At 36.6% G+C, this 16,483-nt stretch overlaps 2 protein-coding genes across 2 annotated transcripts; both read right to left on the reverse strand.

The window, feature by feature from the left end:
* Nucleotides 1-774: 774 nt before the first annotated feature.
* Nucleotides 775-2,755, reverse strand: LOC126601095 (uclacyanin-3-like). The gene is made up of 3 exons (XM_050267764.1): nucleotides 2,474-2,755; nucleotides 1,729-2,232; nucleotides 775-1,311 (listed from the first exon to the last, which is right to left on the reverse strand). Exons 1-3 carry the CDS (start codon nucleotides 2,658-2,660, stop codon nucleotides 878-880), a joined length of 1,125 nt encoding a protein of 374 aa, XP_050123721.1. The 5' UTR covers nucleotides 2,661-2,755; the 3' UTR covers nucleotides 775-877.
* A 5,541-nt stretch (nucleotides 2,756-8,296) lies between these two features.
* Nucleotides 8,297-10,042, reverse strand: LOC126606012 (blue copper protein-like). Its single transcript, XM_050273471.1, has 3 exons — nucleotides 9,770-10,042; nucleotides 9,043-9,399; nucleotides 8,297-8,902 (listed from the first exon to the last, which is right to left on the reverse strand). Exons 1-3 carry the CDS (start codon nucleotides 9,948-9,950, stop codon nucleotides 8,517-8,519), a joined length of 924 nt encoding a protein of 307 aa, XP_050129428.1. The 5' UTR covers nucleotides 9,951-10,042; the 3' UTR covers nucleotides 8,297-8,516.
* Nucleotides 10,043-16,483: the final 6,441 nt, after the last annotated feature.

The following is a 16,483-nucleotide window of genomic DNA, read 5'->3' on the forward strand; positions in this document are numbered from 1 at the left end:
TTTGCCATAGCCTTAGGGTTTTTTAGTGAGACTTACTACTTATGCAAGTTCCTACCTTATTAAGAATAAGCGTTGTTCCTTGGAATCAGTGCCGACGAGTCGACTTCCTCAACTTCTGCATGATGCTAAATCTACCTTAAGTATTTGCACACTCAAGGGGGAGTGTTGTAAACATTCCTAGAATAAGTATGATTGTGTAAATCCTAGATTAGATTTGATTCTAGTTATCATTTCCTATTACAACTTGTATTACTTAGAGGAGAAGGAATATCTTCTCTCCCTTTACTACTATAAATAAAGGCACAATGTAGGAGGGATAACAACACACACATTTCCCTACAATTCTACAAACACACATCTCTCTTCTCCCTCCCACTGCCGCCGGCCCTCTCTATTTTGTCAGATAAAAATAGACCACAACAATATATATATTTATTTCGGTTTGGTTCGGAACTACGGAAAAAATGGAAATGTGAGACCGATTCTTGTACCGAAAGTTCGTGATTGGTTTTATATTTTTTCGGTTTAGTTTCAGAATTTTTTTGGTTCGGTTTGACATTTTCGGTATTTTTTTCCCACCCTTATGAATAGCCATGTCTAAGTAAGTTTTTCGCTGACTCTCATAAAATAGATGCGATTTTCCTCCCACCCCGCCTCCAAAGTGGCCTCCACCGCTGGGTTATTGAACAAGTTTTTTAAAACATTGGTATAATTTCATTGATGATATAGCTGAATCAAAATTCAATACTAAATTTATTATTATGCAAAAAAAAAAAAAAAAAAAGATCAATGTCGTGTAAAAGCAATCACGCTATAGCTGTTTAAGTGAATGAATCACATCACACAAAATTAACTATATACCGCCCCGGAAAATAATCTAAGACAACAAAGCCAAAGCAATGGACAAAAAGGTAGCGGAAAGGCCAGCGGCGCCGAGAGAAGCTGCTGTATTTGGTGGTGGTGGTGCAGAACCTTCGGGTGTCGGTGACGAAGGAGTATTTGGGCTGGTTGGACTTCCAGGTGGAGGGTTGGCACTAGAGCCTGGAGGGGTGGCACTGCTGCTTGGAGGAGTGGCCGTGGAGGAAGGTGGCGTGGCGGTGGTACTACCGGAGGTGACATTGATGGCAAGCTTCTGGCCTCCGGCACAGTGGCCGGTGAAAGTGCAGATGAAGAAATTCTCGCCGGTGGAGTTGAGAGTGATTCTCGTTGGTGGGTTAGTGAACAGGGCAAGGGTGCTGCTGGTGTTGCATGAGTCGTAGTTTGCCTTGGTCACTACTGCCACGTCGTGTGTTCCGTTCGAATAGTTGAACACTGTACAATAGACAATCAAAATCAACACCTTAACACTAATTAATTTGTAAATACGTAAATTTTTTACTAGGTCAAAATACTAACTATTTTGATTTGCCTGAAAAGTCATCGAACTCAAAAATAAAATAAATACATTGTTCGAACCAATTGACTTAACTCATATTTTAAGATAGGTTTGAGATTGTTTTATAATTAATAAAAATGTTTTTTGACATAGGAAAGTATTTATGATATTCACAAAAAACACTTAAAATTGATTATGCGCTTCTATGTCACAAAAACAGGTCTAAAAGAACACTTTCAAAAAAATATTTTTAAGTATTTTCCAAAAATCAGTTCAACGTAACCTTATGAGCAGAAATACTTGCTTAAAAAACAAATCCAAACAGGACCATATTTAGCGCAATTGAGGCATACCTAGAGTGTCACCAACCACAAAGGTTTTGTTAGCAGCCCAAGTTTGGTAAGAGCCCGGAGGGAGGACAGTCCATCCGCTGTTGTTGCCAACGGTCCAAGTGACAGGTGCTCGTGAGGAGCTTGGTGTTGGTGCTGGGGAAGCAGCAGGGGTAGGAGTACTAGTACTCGGAGCTGGTGCGGGAACAGAGGCCGGTGGTGAAGGAGGAGGAGAAATAGTACTCGGAGCTGGTGCCGGAACAGAGGCCGGTGGTGAAGGTGAAGGGGGAGGAGTAGTCCTTGGAGCCGGAGCAGGAGAAGAAGCTCCGGTCACACTGATAGACAATTTCTGACCGGCACTGCAATGGCCAGAGAAGGTGCAGATATAGTAATGCTCCCCTGAAGAGCTAAGCGTGATATTTGTAGGGCTGGCAGTCTCCAAAGTAATGGGATTAGTTGCATTGCAAGCATCAAAAGCTGCCTTTGTCACTTCCGCCACGTCGTGATTTCCGCTGCTGTATGTGAATACTGCAAAGCAGAAAGTTCAAGAAATTAGTATGGAACATCGAATTAAGTTTACAAAATGAAATGGTTATCAGACGAACGCTTATTTAGGCTAACATTAGTATGAAATATGAAATTAAGTTTACAGATACGAAATAGTTATTAGTCGAACACTTGTTTAGCTGAAATTAGTATGAAAAATGAAATTAAGTGTACAAAAACAAAATAGTTATCAAATGTGCGCGTCAACTGAAATTATATATACCAAGAGTGTCGCCGACAGTGAAGGTTTTGTTGTCAGCCCATGTAGTGTAAGCTGCGGCGCCACCGGAAGGGATGGACCAACCCAACCCATCACCCACTTGGTAAGTAGTTGCCGCTGACGCTAAGCTCATCAGCAAAGCGGCCGCCACCACGGCTGCGAAAAACGCCATGTTTGTGTTCCTTGCCATTGCCCTTGTGTTCTTTGAAGGTCAGGTCGCCCCTGTTTTTTCCTACTCTCTTTTTTTTCCTCTGTTCTTGAAAACTTGTAAAGGTTTTGTTTCTAGAGGGTTTGTCACTGTCATGCTTTATATAGAGGAAGGCTTTGTGAAAACCACAAATTTTGGCTGTTTGTGCCGTTGGATGGATGCCACGTCTGCGGTTCTGTGAGTAATATGGACGGTTCAGATTTGGTGACGGGGTCAGGTCGGCCGAGATATGGGACTTGGTGAAACTCAGACTTCCGTGTGAGAGGATGAGAGCTCTCACCAAAAAAATGTGATATCTTTGTGCGTTGACCAGTCATTGCTTTATATTAAATTATAGATTTGGAAACTAGGAAGGTTTTCTCTGGAAAGAATAGTTAATAATTGGAGCAAGTGAATAAAAGTGAAGGAACGGCTGCGTCCCAAAAAAGGACAAAAGGTAAAAGGAAGGAGTAGGACCCATATAGAGTTACCAAGGAAATTTCCTGAGAAATAATGAAGTAATAGTAGTAGGCCAAGTGTGAATTAGGAATTTGTCAAACCTGGACTGTAGCAGTAGTAGGCCAAATGTGGATTCGTAAAAGCCTAATTGTACATTAGTGCGATACTTACTAAAATTTATTTTTCGATATTTGAGGTATTCCACACTTTGAAAGGTATGATTAATTTTCAATGGGGTTCAGAAAGGCTAAAGCATTTTAGTTTATCTCTAGCTATAATCAAATGATACAATCATTTCAAAACTTTCAACTAGAGAAACATTTGTGTTTTTGCTAGCTTTATATCTCAAATCTAAGATCAGAAAGCAAACCAGACTTGAAATCTACTGCATTTCCACTAAACCACTTACCATAGTTTCTTTTTATTTATTAGGGTTTACTACTGTTTTTCTGTTGTTCAGAATTAGTTCTTTACAAATACAACTTTGTAACTCAATAAGAGAATGAGGGTTTGAATTTCCGATGGTATAGCCGTCTTGGCAATTTGATTTGTTAACAACCATAAATAATTCTAAAATAAACGAACAAGTAGACGAACTGACAATAAAGAACTGTTTTCTTCACCTAACTCTTACAGCTTACATCAAGTACTATCCACTTGTTTATCTAAGGAGTTACTCAATTTATTCTATTATAATCCTAGATACCAACCGAAGCCTTCACCTTTGCTTTTCATGAAAAACACTTCCATATCTCGGTGCTAATATACATTACAATATTCCTCTTTCCATCTCTTTCTCCACATGCGTGGTAAGGTTAGGTGAGGAAAGAGAGAGAGAGTAAAACCCATCTAGGGTGGAAAAAATTCTTGAAAATTCCGAACCAAACCGAAAAAATCCTGATCCAAAACCAAAAATTTTTTAGATTGAAATTTCTGAAATTTTTGGGATGCTATCCCGAACCGATCTCGAAATTTCGATACGGGATTTGGGATTGGCTTCTCGATATTTCGGGAATCCCATACCGAACCGAAAATATATAATATTAATTATTATATATATTTATACATATATGTTATATATATGTATTATTCTTTTATAATTGATAATAGTAGTTTCTAATTCATGCTCTGCAACTTGGAATGCCCTACACCTTGCAAATTTTGCATGTTCTGTTTGATATTCATTTGGATTTTATTATTGCTGCTGCCATGACTGATGATTTCAGAAGGCTTGATTCTTTTGTCTCTCAACAGATTGCAAAAATGGTTTAATTAATTTGAATTTTGACTTTGATAAAAACAGTCAGGCATGCCTAGATTAAATGGTAGTCAGGGGTGGATCTATATAGGGACCGGGGTGGTCCCGGGACCCTCCGAAGATAGGGAGAAACGCTTGTGAAGTACCATGGAGGACCACCCTAAACTTTAGATGGAGCTCTATGAAGGACTGGATGGGATAAATCATTGTGAAAAATAAAAATTAGGTATAAGATCCACAACTAAACTGGGTTTTCTTTGCCGGAGTTTGAATATGTAGTTGCAGAACTGGCTGGGTAAAGTGAATGAAGAAGACCGATTGTGTTTGCACTTCTGTCTTGTATGGAAACGGTACTGTTTTTGCTTTTTTTTTGTTTTTGTTTTTTTTTTCCTTCTTATCTCTTTTTCCAGTTGGACCCAATATCTTGTTTCTAAATATTTTTTTTATCCCATTTTGCCGTTTGGCCCTTTTTTATATCCCTGCAATATATTGAAAGCTAAACATAATTGTAACCTTTTAAATTAATAGCCTTCACCTCATAATTATTAATATCTCATAAGAAAGAAAACCTTTTAATTTACTAGTATTCTTAAAAAAGAAAAAAAAACTTTCAATTTACTAGTTCTCAAGAAAATTGACACTAAATATTGTGGTAAGGCTTTTAACCTTTAAGGGCGTGTTTGTTACACCTCTTTAGGAGGGATTGGCTTGAACTACCTTAAGTAGGACTATAATCCTACGTTTGGTAGGTTGTGGGACTAAAATAAATGGGACTCGCCTCGACTACTAGTCCATGCGTGTTTCACTAAACCTTTCAGCCTAATCCCATGTTTTAGCTTGGTATTACTATTAGCAAGGACTAGAAGAAGGAAACCAGGCCAACATCTATCCCCACTTTCACTTGCTAAACCCCCAATCCATCCACGCTCCGCTTTCTTCTGCGGAGCCGTCACCATAGCTAGGCCGTTGGCGGTGCCCCACCTTCATCTTTTGTGTGACCAAGATTCGGTGCCGTCGAGGGAGGACGACGACGAGGTCGAAGAAGAAGAGATCGTCGACGACCAAGATTCGGTGTCGTCGAAGCTACTGAAAGGAATAGCGCTGCAGTCGCACACTCTAGAGCATTCTTGGACCTTTTGAAGTTCTGGTTTAGTTTTGAGTTCTGGAGTTCTGGGATAATTTTGTTTGGTTGGTACGAAAACTTACATGGATTTTGTGTTGCAGTGTGGAGTTCTGGGTTTAATTTTGATGTTAATTTCTTTCATTTCCTTTTTTTTTGGGGTTTAATTTTGAGTTCTGGGTTAATTTTGTTAGGGCCTCAAAGTCTCTTTCTTAAAGGAATATACAGTGTGTGGTCTTTGTCATCACCGACATGCTTTGCTCATCTCAATTTTCTAGTGTTTTACGCTGCCCATATACAACGCGGCGTTGCATTTCTTTCTTAATTTCCTGTTCTCCTATAAACAAAAAATTGGGTCAATATTTTAGTCCGACACTTAATCTGGCACTGCACCAAACACTTCATTATTTTTATCCTGTTTAGTCTAAGCCAAGCCAGTCCAGCTTAATCCCTAAAGCTAGTCCAGTCCAAGATAGTCCGGTGCAACAAACGCATCCTAAAAGACAAAGCAGGGATGCCCATGTACACACAAAGTGCTCAATGAAGTGTTCATTTAAAAAATAGAGAAAAAAAATTACCCGCTACACACTATTTCCGTTTACAAAATCTTTAAATCTTTTATACTAGGACCACCTGAGGTTGAAATCCTGCATCCGCCACTGATGGTAGTGTGAATGAAATGACATTCCTAATTCACGAATGTGTTCTTGAATTATATATTTGAACAACAATTCATAATTTCATATTTCAATTTGGGATTCCCGATTTGTCCCGAAATCCTGAAAATATTTCGGGATTTCCGAAATTTGGGATTCTCGAAAATTTGGTTTGGGATTGGTCTTCAAATTCCCGTCACAAAAAATTTCGGTTTGGGATTCGGGATACTAGTTTTGGTATGGTATCCCATACCGAACCACCCCACCATCAATGGCCACTGTTCAATCCGTGCGAATACTGGCAATAACCAAAGACAACCCGTCGTGTTGATCGACATTGCCAGAATTTTATCATTACCAGAAAGCCAGAATATTTATAGTGTTTGTGGTACTGCACTACAGAGCAGAATATATACATATTCACAAAGCAAAGAATAATAATCAAACTTGTTACTTAAAGGCACAACGTGGCTGCTTTAATTTGCCCATATGCTCTTTGAGTTTTTGTTATTTTTTTAGACTATATGTTGCTTCAATTCCCTAAAAAAATTCCCTAGCATTGCCGGGGTTCCTTAGTGACAAGGGACTAGATTTCTCTTTATTACAATCAATAGTTTACACTAAGGAGAATGAGGACGTTAACCACTAGAGCAATCCATCACTTGTAGAACGATATTTCATTTCACTAGCAAAGATAAGGAAAGAATATATGTGGGCTCATTCCATTAGTCCGAAAATTTTACACATAATTGTCAGCAACTAGCTAGCTAGCAACTTATTGGAAACAAAAGATGGAGTTGGCAAATTAGAATATATAGTTTTCATTATATCACAATCCTAAGTAAGCAAATAAAATTAAGAAGTCCTCTGAACATGATCCTAGCAAGTGGCAATTAATTAGATATGTATACTATATTTAATTCAGTTTCAAACTTCTGCCTTGATTGTGGACATTGATAATAAATAAAATAACATATGCTCGGAATTATATTCTTTGCAATTGATTAGTTTAAACAAGGAGACTTTGCTCCAACTAGACCAAACTCTATGGTTTGTTTATTTGTTTTAATATAATTTTGATTAACCAACTCCATCGTTGGTTTCTAAGAACTTTCAAAGTGACTGACTATTTCCAAGTGATTATTTTTTCATATTAGTAAGTGAGATGTTGAAAGCATAAGTTTTTGTGATTCGTTAATTTCTTAGACAAGTAAAATGTGTCTGTAATAGATTTAGTGCTAGATTTTAGATATGTTCTAGTATTTAGGTTCGTGATTTGAAGGCTTGCACGTCAACGGCAATAAAAAGTAATCTGATTCCGTGAATGACTTAAGGTAAACTTCACATGCATCATTTTTGGAAAATATAATTTAAGTGTTAACATTTTATTAGGATAGTGAGATCAAATAAAATCAATTCCTGATATAAATCAATTTAGTTTACGGTTAAAGTATAATATAGATTTACTCAATTGTAGGCCGGTTAATTTGATTCTCACGTCCATTAAATAATGTTATATAGTTTTCCATCAGGTTTTCTATCTTTGCCAACCATAATTTTGTGCGAGAAAAAAAATTAAGGTAAGGAATTTGTATGCTAGGGTAGAGGAGTGAAATCCAAGTAAAATGCTTTCTTCTAGCTCTCATATCATCATTCATAATTTGTTCTAGCTCGCAGGCGAACCTTCGTGCGAAAACAAGAGGACACTGCGATATTTGAGTTTGTAAGTTGTGTCTTGTATGAGTCTTTGGGTTTGTTGTTTGCTCTTAGTGGATTATTTTCTGCCAGGGTACCCTGACTTTCTCCAGTATGTGTGGGGTTTTACCACATTAAAGAAATCCTCGTGTGTTCGTCGTATTTTATTTTCTATTTATTTACTGTTGCGCCACAAGTGTTTCAATCTTGCAAGTTTGGGTGTTTTTATTTGGGGCTGTTTATCTGTTTTGAGTTCCTCGATCCGTTTGCATTTACAAATCTAGATTTAGTGATATTTCTCTTCATTTAATTCATATGCATATGACGATGGCTTCTGAAAATCATGTTGAGTTTTATATCTATATATGATTGCTATTGTGTGGTTTAGTATTAATATCTTCTCCCTTTAAAAATAAAAAGGGGCAAGTTAATTGAAAAAGGGGACAAAAAATAGGCAATTGGCTGCACTTATTTGTATTAACCAAAGTAAAGGAACGTACATACAGATAGAGCCAGGTTTATTACGAATTGGTAAAGGTGAATACAAAAGCAAAATCATAACTATAAATTAAATAAAATAAATACAGCCTCATGGTATGTACTGCAAATGTATGGAACATATTCCAAGGGAATTATAAAAATCAACATATGAGCTAGCTGGTGACTAATGATCAATAGAAGAAAGCTGCCACGGCAATGAGCAAGAAGGTGTAGCCGCCACCAATCCTGGACGGGGCTGAGCTGAATGGAGGAGAAGCAGCGCCTGGCCCACTAGCGTAGGGAGTACTATGCGAGGAAGGTGCTATGGAACCGGATGGTGAGTCAGACGATGGTGGTTGGGCTGTGCTCCCGGATGTCACGTTAATGGCTAGCTTTTGGCCTAATAAGCAGCGCCGATCGTAGGTGGATATGAAGAAATGCTCACCGGTGGTGTTGAGAAGGATACTCACTGGACTATTTTTGTAAACGGCGATAGTGCTGTTGGTGGTGCAGTTTTCGTAAGCTGACTTGGTCACCGTAGCCACATCGTCTTGTGTCCCATTGACAAAGTTGAAAACTACAAAAGCAAGAAAGTAAAACATTGTCAAGGAATTAATAATTTATATGTAAGCAACAGAATTTGATTAGCGTTTAATTAGTCTAGTTATGAAACAGTCGTCGATAAATTTACGTTATCATCAACATCGATATAGTTACCTAGAGTGTCTCCGACAATGAAAGTCTTGCCATAGGCCCAAGCTTCATAAGCATATTCACCGCCTGGTAGGACAAGCCAACCCAATTTATCACCAACGACGTAAGTCACTGGTCCTGATCTGGGTGCAGGGCTTGGAGCAGGTGATACATGTTCCGCAGTCACGTTAATGGCCAGCTTTTGTCCCAACTCGCAGTGCTTGTCCTTGGTGCCAATGAAATAGTACTCTCCAGTGGTGTCCAAAGTGAAGTTGGCCGGACTGGTTGTTATAAGTTTGATGGGGTCTGTCGAGTTGCACTTGTTGAAAGCTTCCCTTGTGACCCTCGCTACATCCTGGTCACCGTCGGTAAAGTTGAACACTGAAAAATGAACAACATAAATTCATCAAACACAGGTCTACTTGGAAATGCTTTCGTTAAAAATATTTATACTCAGAAGCGAGTGCTTCTATTAGAAGCATATCAAACTTTCTGAAGCAAATACAAATGTTTTTTATTTTTTATTTTTGACAAAGCACTTCAAATACTTTTTGAAGAAATTATTGCTGTGTTTCGTTAAAAAAAAAAAATTCAAATGCTTTTCTTAACCCATAAACATTTTAAACTTTATCTGCCAACCGTTCTTAGAATAGTCTATTGTGATACGAAATCGTTTAATCTAAAAGCACTTCAAAACATTTTAGCTAAAAATTGCTAAAAATAGTGAAACTTGAGTATATATGTTACATACCAAGAAGGTCACCAACGGCGAAATGCTGCGTAGCTGCCCAGGTTTCATAAGTGTAGTTACCGCCGGGAGGAACCAGCCACCCGAGAAGTTCTCCAACGACATGGGTTTTCTGTGCTGCAGTGGAGTGAAGCAGACCAACCACTGCTATGGCTAGAATGGCTATTGTGAGTTCTCTTCCCATATTGTCTCTTCGTATTTTGTAACTGCTTTTTTCTTTGTTTTGCTCTCTTGTTTTTATGTACTAGCGTCTGTTTATGTGAAAAATGAGATTTGGGTTGTGATCTTTTTATAGAGGTTAGAAGGAAGAAGTTATACGGAAGCTTCGGTGATACTTTGACAAATGATATAGCAAAATTGCTTCCCCAATTTTCTGCTCGACCAACTTCTTCAAGGATGTCTAGAACCTAAGGACCAATTTACAATTGACGTGGACCCAGTTTGAATAATTAAATGCTAACGTGCTTGAATGCCCTTAATTACATCTTTTAGTTAGATTATGTGCTACTTGTCTTGAAAGAAATGAAAAAAAAAGAAACAAATCAATAGCATATTCCATTTGTATTTGTTAATTTTGCATAAATAAATACAGATGGGATGGTAAGATAAAACACTAATTAGCTTGTTAATTTGTAAATGAAATCTTATTATTCATGATTTCTCTTTTATAGATTTCTTTGTGCAAAGATCAAAACCCTAGTGTGTAATTTCCTTTTAATTTTTTTATTATGCAGCCAAGATTAACGAGCTTGAAATGATCCACGATCTTCAGTGTAGTTAACGCGTTTTTGACCATCTCTAGTTATCTTCTAAAAGACCTTTTTATTTGCCCTGCATATAATTTGATATAGTTTTAAAACCCAGCTAGGATAAAGAGGTCAGAGTTCTAAACTTTTGATTATCTAGTTCTTGCCTGGAGATTGCTCTACCTCGATTCTGTGTGACCAAATTTCCAAGAATAGCATCATCTTTGCCATGACAATATGGAGATTATCTTACCTTTAATGACAACAGAAGTTTTATGCCGCCATTAACTTTATATTATATTTATTCAAGGGGTGATTTGTTTAAGTCACAAAATATTTTTAGCACTAGAATTGAATCAATCAACATTTGTGCTCTTCACAAGTGTCAATAAAAGAGAAATACTAAAAAGGGTACGTAGTGATCTTGGTTGGAGAGGAAAGTTGGTTTTATTGGCCTTAGTTGAAGAAATAATTAAATTTATTGACGTATTCTAAAGAATCAAATAACACGTATACGAAAATATAAAATTATTTATTGATCTAAACTAATTTTTTTTGTTGAAGAATTACTAGTCCATTATTACTGCATGATGATCGCCATTCCAACAAACATGCGTACACTATCTCTGTTACATCTATGATGGAAATAATTCTTTAATTCCTGCATTAAAATAATAATATCACCAATATATTGATTAAAATAAATCATAAGAAATTCAAAGTTTGCTATCTCATAGTGTGTGTGTATATATGGGATGTCTGTGTGTGTTTGTGGGTGTTGGTTAGGTGGAGGGGGAGGGGGTTTCTTAATTTCAATGTTGTAATTCCTAGCAGATACGCAAAGACAAACTTGAGTAGGTCAAGGTCGAATCAGAAAACAGGAATCATTATTAACCGAAAATTAAGATATCTAATTGCAAATGGGTCGTAATCAAATACTTTGTCAGCTTATAAGAAAATTATATACAACATGCAGACCAATGATGTGGAGTCTAGAGTTGGTGGACAAATCAACCTTTGGTTGTTGGGCTTTCCTATTTCAGTTCCATTCATTATTTATTATGCGGATTAATATTAGACGAATGCGACGAGAGTTGAAATTCTGTATCGGGGTATTAAATTAAGGACAACTTTGTATTTATTTTAAAAGGTTCGGTTACTTCTCGTATTATTTATAATTAATTTTTTGGTGAAATATCAACTTCTTTCATGTTATTATAGTCACGTTGCCAATGTGTTGAGCCTAACGGCCAACATGCTCTCGTGACATTCAATATGTGTTGTCCACGTTTTAAGATTAGATGACCATACATCTGAGGACAATGTTGAGAGTGCAAATCTCCCACCAGAGAATTCAAGCACCTTGCACATCCTTATAAGAAGTTGAATCACATTCTATATTGTCGATTAGTTTTACAGTAAAACATCAACTTAAGGTGCTATTTAAATGTGTCTCTCTCAGCCACACTTCTAGAAAATAAATAGAAGAAACATCAGACCAATGTATCAATTAAAACTTTTTATACCAAGTTTTGATTTTAAGGGCACTAAACGTGGAAATAATTCAGCAATTTTTTTCTTAATTAGAACGTGAGAAGACGACTTCTAGAAGCGCATATATATTATGAATCTTGCTTTGTTTGGCCGGTCATCATTGTCATATTGTATTTCGTGAGCGGTGTGAACAGGGCATCAATTTGTTATGCTTCAGAACCTTCCTCCCAAAACCCCATCTTTAATTTAATGATTTGCCAGAGTTTTCCAACTGGGCGGCTTCTAGGCTCAAACAATATGTATATGAAACTAGCCTTGTTTAAGGGCTGGTTTGATATGCTATGCTTTGAGAAAAAACCACTTCTGTTGTGCTGTGAGAATAAGTTCATTTTTGCTACTTCACATTTTTAGCTTTTTTTTCATCCAAAATTGTAAAAATAAACTGTTGTTAAGTGTTTACCAAATACCTTTTTGAGCTCAGCTTTTTATACTTACTTTTTATAAAAGCATCTCGGTATCAAACCAGTACTAAGTGGTTCTGTAATATTGAATTCATTTGATTCCTCAGTACCAAACCAGTACTAAGTGGATCTGTAATATTGAATCCATTTGATTCCCCGGCCTCTAGGCATAACAATTTTTCTATTCTGTTAAATTGATATCTCTGTTATATCTAAATTAAGTAAGTTTTTTTTCTTTCTGTTTTTTCTAATTTATTTTTAAGTAATTCGTTAATTAATTTGCATCAGCTTGAATCTTAAATTTCTTGGCTTAATTATGAGCTTAACACAACTCCGGTTAATTAAAGACTATATCCGGTACCATGATCCCTTTAAAGTACAAATGTTTTCTTCTGAGCCTTTACTTGTGAGGTGTCAAATAATGCACCCATGATGATGCTACAACAAGTTTAATAATTCTGATCACCAATTAGTCAATGAGCAAAGATTGTCTGCCCTCCCACTTTTGGTGCTCTTATGTTTTGTGTGGTCACGGTTAAGCCACGTCAATATTTTATATTGTTTTTTTTATAGAGATAGGTCGTACCCAGTGCACAAGGCTCCCGCTCTACGCAGGGTCTGGGAGAGGTGAATGTCGGCTAGCCTTACCCCCATTTTTTTTACAGAGATAGGTCGTACCCAGTGCACAAGGCTCCCGCTCTACGCAGGGTCTGGGAGAGGTGAATGTCGGCTAGCCTTACCCCCATTTTATGTTTGTGTGATCAAGCCACGTCAATATTTTATATTACTATTCATTTTTATCTTATTATCTCTATAAAAAAAACTATCTCCAACCGAGGGCCAAAGGGCCATAGGGCCAAACATAATTTATTATTTAAAAACTATAACTTAAATGTTGTTTAACTTTCATGTTGTTAAATGTTTTTTTTATGTTGTATAATTTTTATGTTGTTTTATGTTACTTAATTTAATTTAATTAATGTTGTATAATGGCTTAGGAAGTTATAGGAAAAAAATAGAATAAAAAAATACGAAACAAATTTTGTGAAATAGAAGTTATAGGAAAAAAATAAAATTTAAAATAAAATGAAACAAATTTTGTTAAATAGAAGTTATAGGAAAAAATGGAATTTAAAAAAAAATATATGAAACAAATTTTGTAAAATAAAAGTTATAGAAAAAAAAAGAATTTAAAAAAAATGAAAAATAGAAGTTATAGGAAAAATTTTGTAAATAAAAAATAATAATAAAACTGTTAAAAAAAATCAAAGTATTCAACCGACAGGAATACATGCATATTATTTAGTATAAATGTATTATTATCGGTTATAACCGACAGGAAATCCGACACATTTAAAAAAAATTTGGCCAGCCCAGGGCTGACTGGTTGGCTGGAAGTGGCCAGCCCTTTGGCCCTCCAGCCCTTTTCGATTCCGTGGGGCCTCCTCAGATTCCACAGCCCTCTAGCCTGGCCCTCGGTTGGAGACAGTTTTCGGACTATTTTTGGCCTTCTGACCATTTGGACCATTCGGTTGGAGATGGCCTCACGGATGGTTACTGAAATCATGTTCTTTTGCCTTGCATGACTTTCATAGACACAAATTTGTTGGGGATGGTCGCATGAGCTTGAACAGAAGCAGTTGGACTTGGACTTGGGGGAGTGGTTGAAGACGGAGCGAAGTAAATAGCTACCTTTTGCCCTCTGGGCAGTGCCCGACCAAGGTGCTCGTGAAATAAAACGTGTCGCTCCCGGTAAATTTAAGCATTGATGGTTCATTGAAATAAAACAAGGGATTCGAGGTGTTACACGTATCAAAATCTTCCTTAGTTATTATAGCCAAGTCATCTTCTCTTGCAGTGAAGTTAAATACTGCATGTACAAACAACAATATAATTAGCCTAATTCTATGTTGTTTTATCTAAAGAAGTTAATATTGCCTAATCTTTTAATTTATTTATATATAAAAAAAATATAATTATGTGATCGTTGTAAATATGTATTAGTTGTTTCAGATGATGACAAATGCACGTAGATTAAGGTGCCTAAGTTGGCTAAGTTTGTTATTGACAGTTAGCTTACTTAGTGACTAAGGAAAACCTTGTCTATATATATCTATGTACTAATGTAAAATGATGATGATGAATATACAAGATACAATTCTCTCTCTCTCTTTAAAACTGTTATTCTCTCTCAAATGTCTCTCTATCTCTATCAAGAACTTGTATGGAAAACAAACGTCTCTCTGCAATCTGACATGGTATCTTCGCCGGTGCTAGAGGTCTTCCGATCCTGTGCTGCTTCTTGCTTCTACCTTCTTGATCTGTATGTTTTGGTGTGATCTTTTACTCTCATCTCTTTCCTCATTGAATTGCGACTTCTCTTTTCTGCTAAGTTCGCCTGTAAAGTTTATGCAACATTGTGCTCACCAACTGTCCGATCAATTGTGTGACTAAAAGTTTTTGAATCGATATCAGTTTTCTTCTTTCGAATTTGTCTCTGAGTTGAATTCTTTAAGTAATTCTGCCCAATTTTCTTTCTGAAACCCTAATTCTATGATTCTTTCACGAATTATTGAATCTTTGCATACTTTTCTCTGCAAACATGGTGACTGTAGCACAATTACAAATTGTACAGTCTCTTATTACAAATCTCATTCCGAATGTCTCTAATTCTGTTATTGTGAAGCTTGATGATACAAATTATCTTGTGTGGAACTATCAAATTCGTTTGCTTCTTAAAAGCCATGGTATGTTCGACTTTGTTGATGGCACTCGAACATGTCCTACAAGATTTAAAGATGATTTCGATGTTGAAGGTGTTGAAACTGAGGATTTTCAGATTTGGAAAATGCATGATTGTGCTATAATGCAGCTACTCATTGCTACACTGTCTCCAACATCCATGTCTTGTATCATTGGTTGTCTCAATTCTCATGATATGTGGACTAATTTGAAGGATAGGTTCTTTATAGTTACAAAAGCCAGCAATTTTTAATTGAAAACTGAGTTGTAGAATATAAAGAAAGGTTTTGATTCAGTCTCTCAGTATCTTCAAATGATCAAAGATGTTTGGGATCATCTCTCAGCAGCAGGAGTAATTTTTAAAGATGATGACATTGTTATTTTGTCACTTAAAGGTTTGCTTGTGGAGTACAATACATTTCGAACAGTTATGAGGGGGAGAGATAATGTGATCTTACTAAAGGATTTTAGATCCCAACTATTGGCAGAAGAAGCTATTGTTGAAAATATCTATGTGAATGACACCTTTATATCTGCCATGATGGCAAATGACAGGAAAGACAAAGGAAATGCTCTGATGCTTGGAGAAGAATCCACTCAATCTCAGTTACAAAATCATAATGCTAGTGGATCAACCAACACTAGCAATTATAATGGTGGCTCTTCTAACTACAATGGTGGATACAATTCTTCTTACAGAGGTAGAGGACGAGGCAGAAATAACTACAGTTCCAACAACAAAAACAATACTAGTTTCTCAAATTCAAGTGCAGGGATTCTTGGTCCAGGAAAGCATCATGTGTCTACATGTCCTAATCATGGTTATGATATTCCCATTTGTCAAATTTGTAATAAACGAGGGCACATTGCAGCTAATTGTTTTTAGAGACACTAATCTTCCTCTACTCAATCCTCCAAGCCACAATGCCAAATTTCTAGCAAATTTGGACACATTGCTTTGCAATGTTATCATAGAGCTGATTTTTCATATCAAGGAAGGGCTCCATCACCCAATCTCTCTGCTATGTATACTACCTTTCAACCATCTGCACCACATGAGCAATTTTGGGTGGCAAATACAGGAGCAACTTCCCACATGACTTCTGATTTAGCAAATCTCAATCTACCAACCTCATTCTCTGGCATAGATACAGTAACCACAACTAATGGTTTAGGTTTTCACATCTCTCATATTAGTTCTAGTACATTAAGGACATCTTAATATGATTTTGAACTGAAGAAAATTATGCATGTTCCCCATATATCTCAGCATT

The sequence above is a fragment of the Malus sylvestris genome, chromosome 15, assembly GCF_916048215.2.
Source record: "Malus sylvestris chromosome 15, drMalSylv7.2, whole genome shotgun sequence".
Lineage (NCBI taxonomy): Eukaryota > Viridiplantae > Streptophyta > Magnoliopsida > Rosales > Rosaceae > Malus > Malus sylvestris.

Coding starts and splice junctions, on each gene's coding strand:
- LOC126606012 (XM_050273471.1), bottom strand. CDS start 9,950: ATGGGAAGAGAACTCACAATAGCCATTCTAGCCATAGCAGTGGTTGGT. Junction 9,400..9,769: donor CGCCGTTGGTGACCTTCTTG/GTATGTAACATA, acceptor TTCATTTTTCAG/TGTTCAACTTTACCGACGGT. Junction 8,903..9,042: donor CATTGTCGGAGACACTCTAG/GTAACTATATCG, acceptor TTGCTTTTGTAG/TTTTCAACTTTGTCAATGGG.
- LOC126601095 (XM_050267764.1), bottom strand. CDS start 2,660: ATGGCAAGGAACACAAACATGGCGTTTTTCGCAGCCGTGGTGGCGGCC. Junction 2,233..2,473: donor CACTGTCGGCGACACTCTTG/GTATATATAATT, acceptor TCTGCTTTGCAG/TATTCACATACAGCAGCGGA. Junction 1,312..1,728: donor TGTGGTTGGTGACACTCTAG/GTATGCCTCAAT, acceptor TCTATTGTACAG/TGTTCAACTATTCGAACGGA.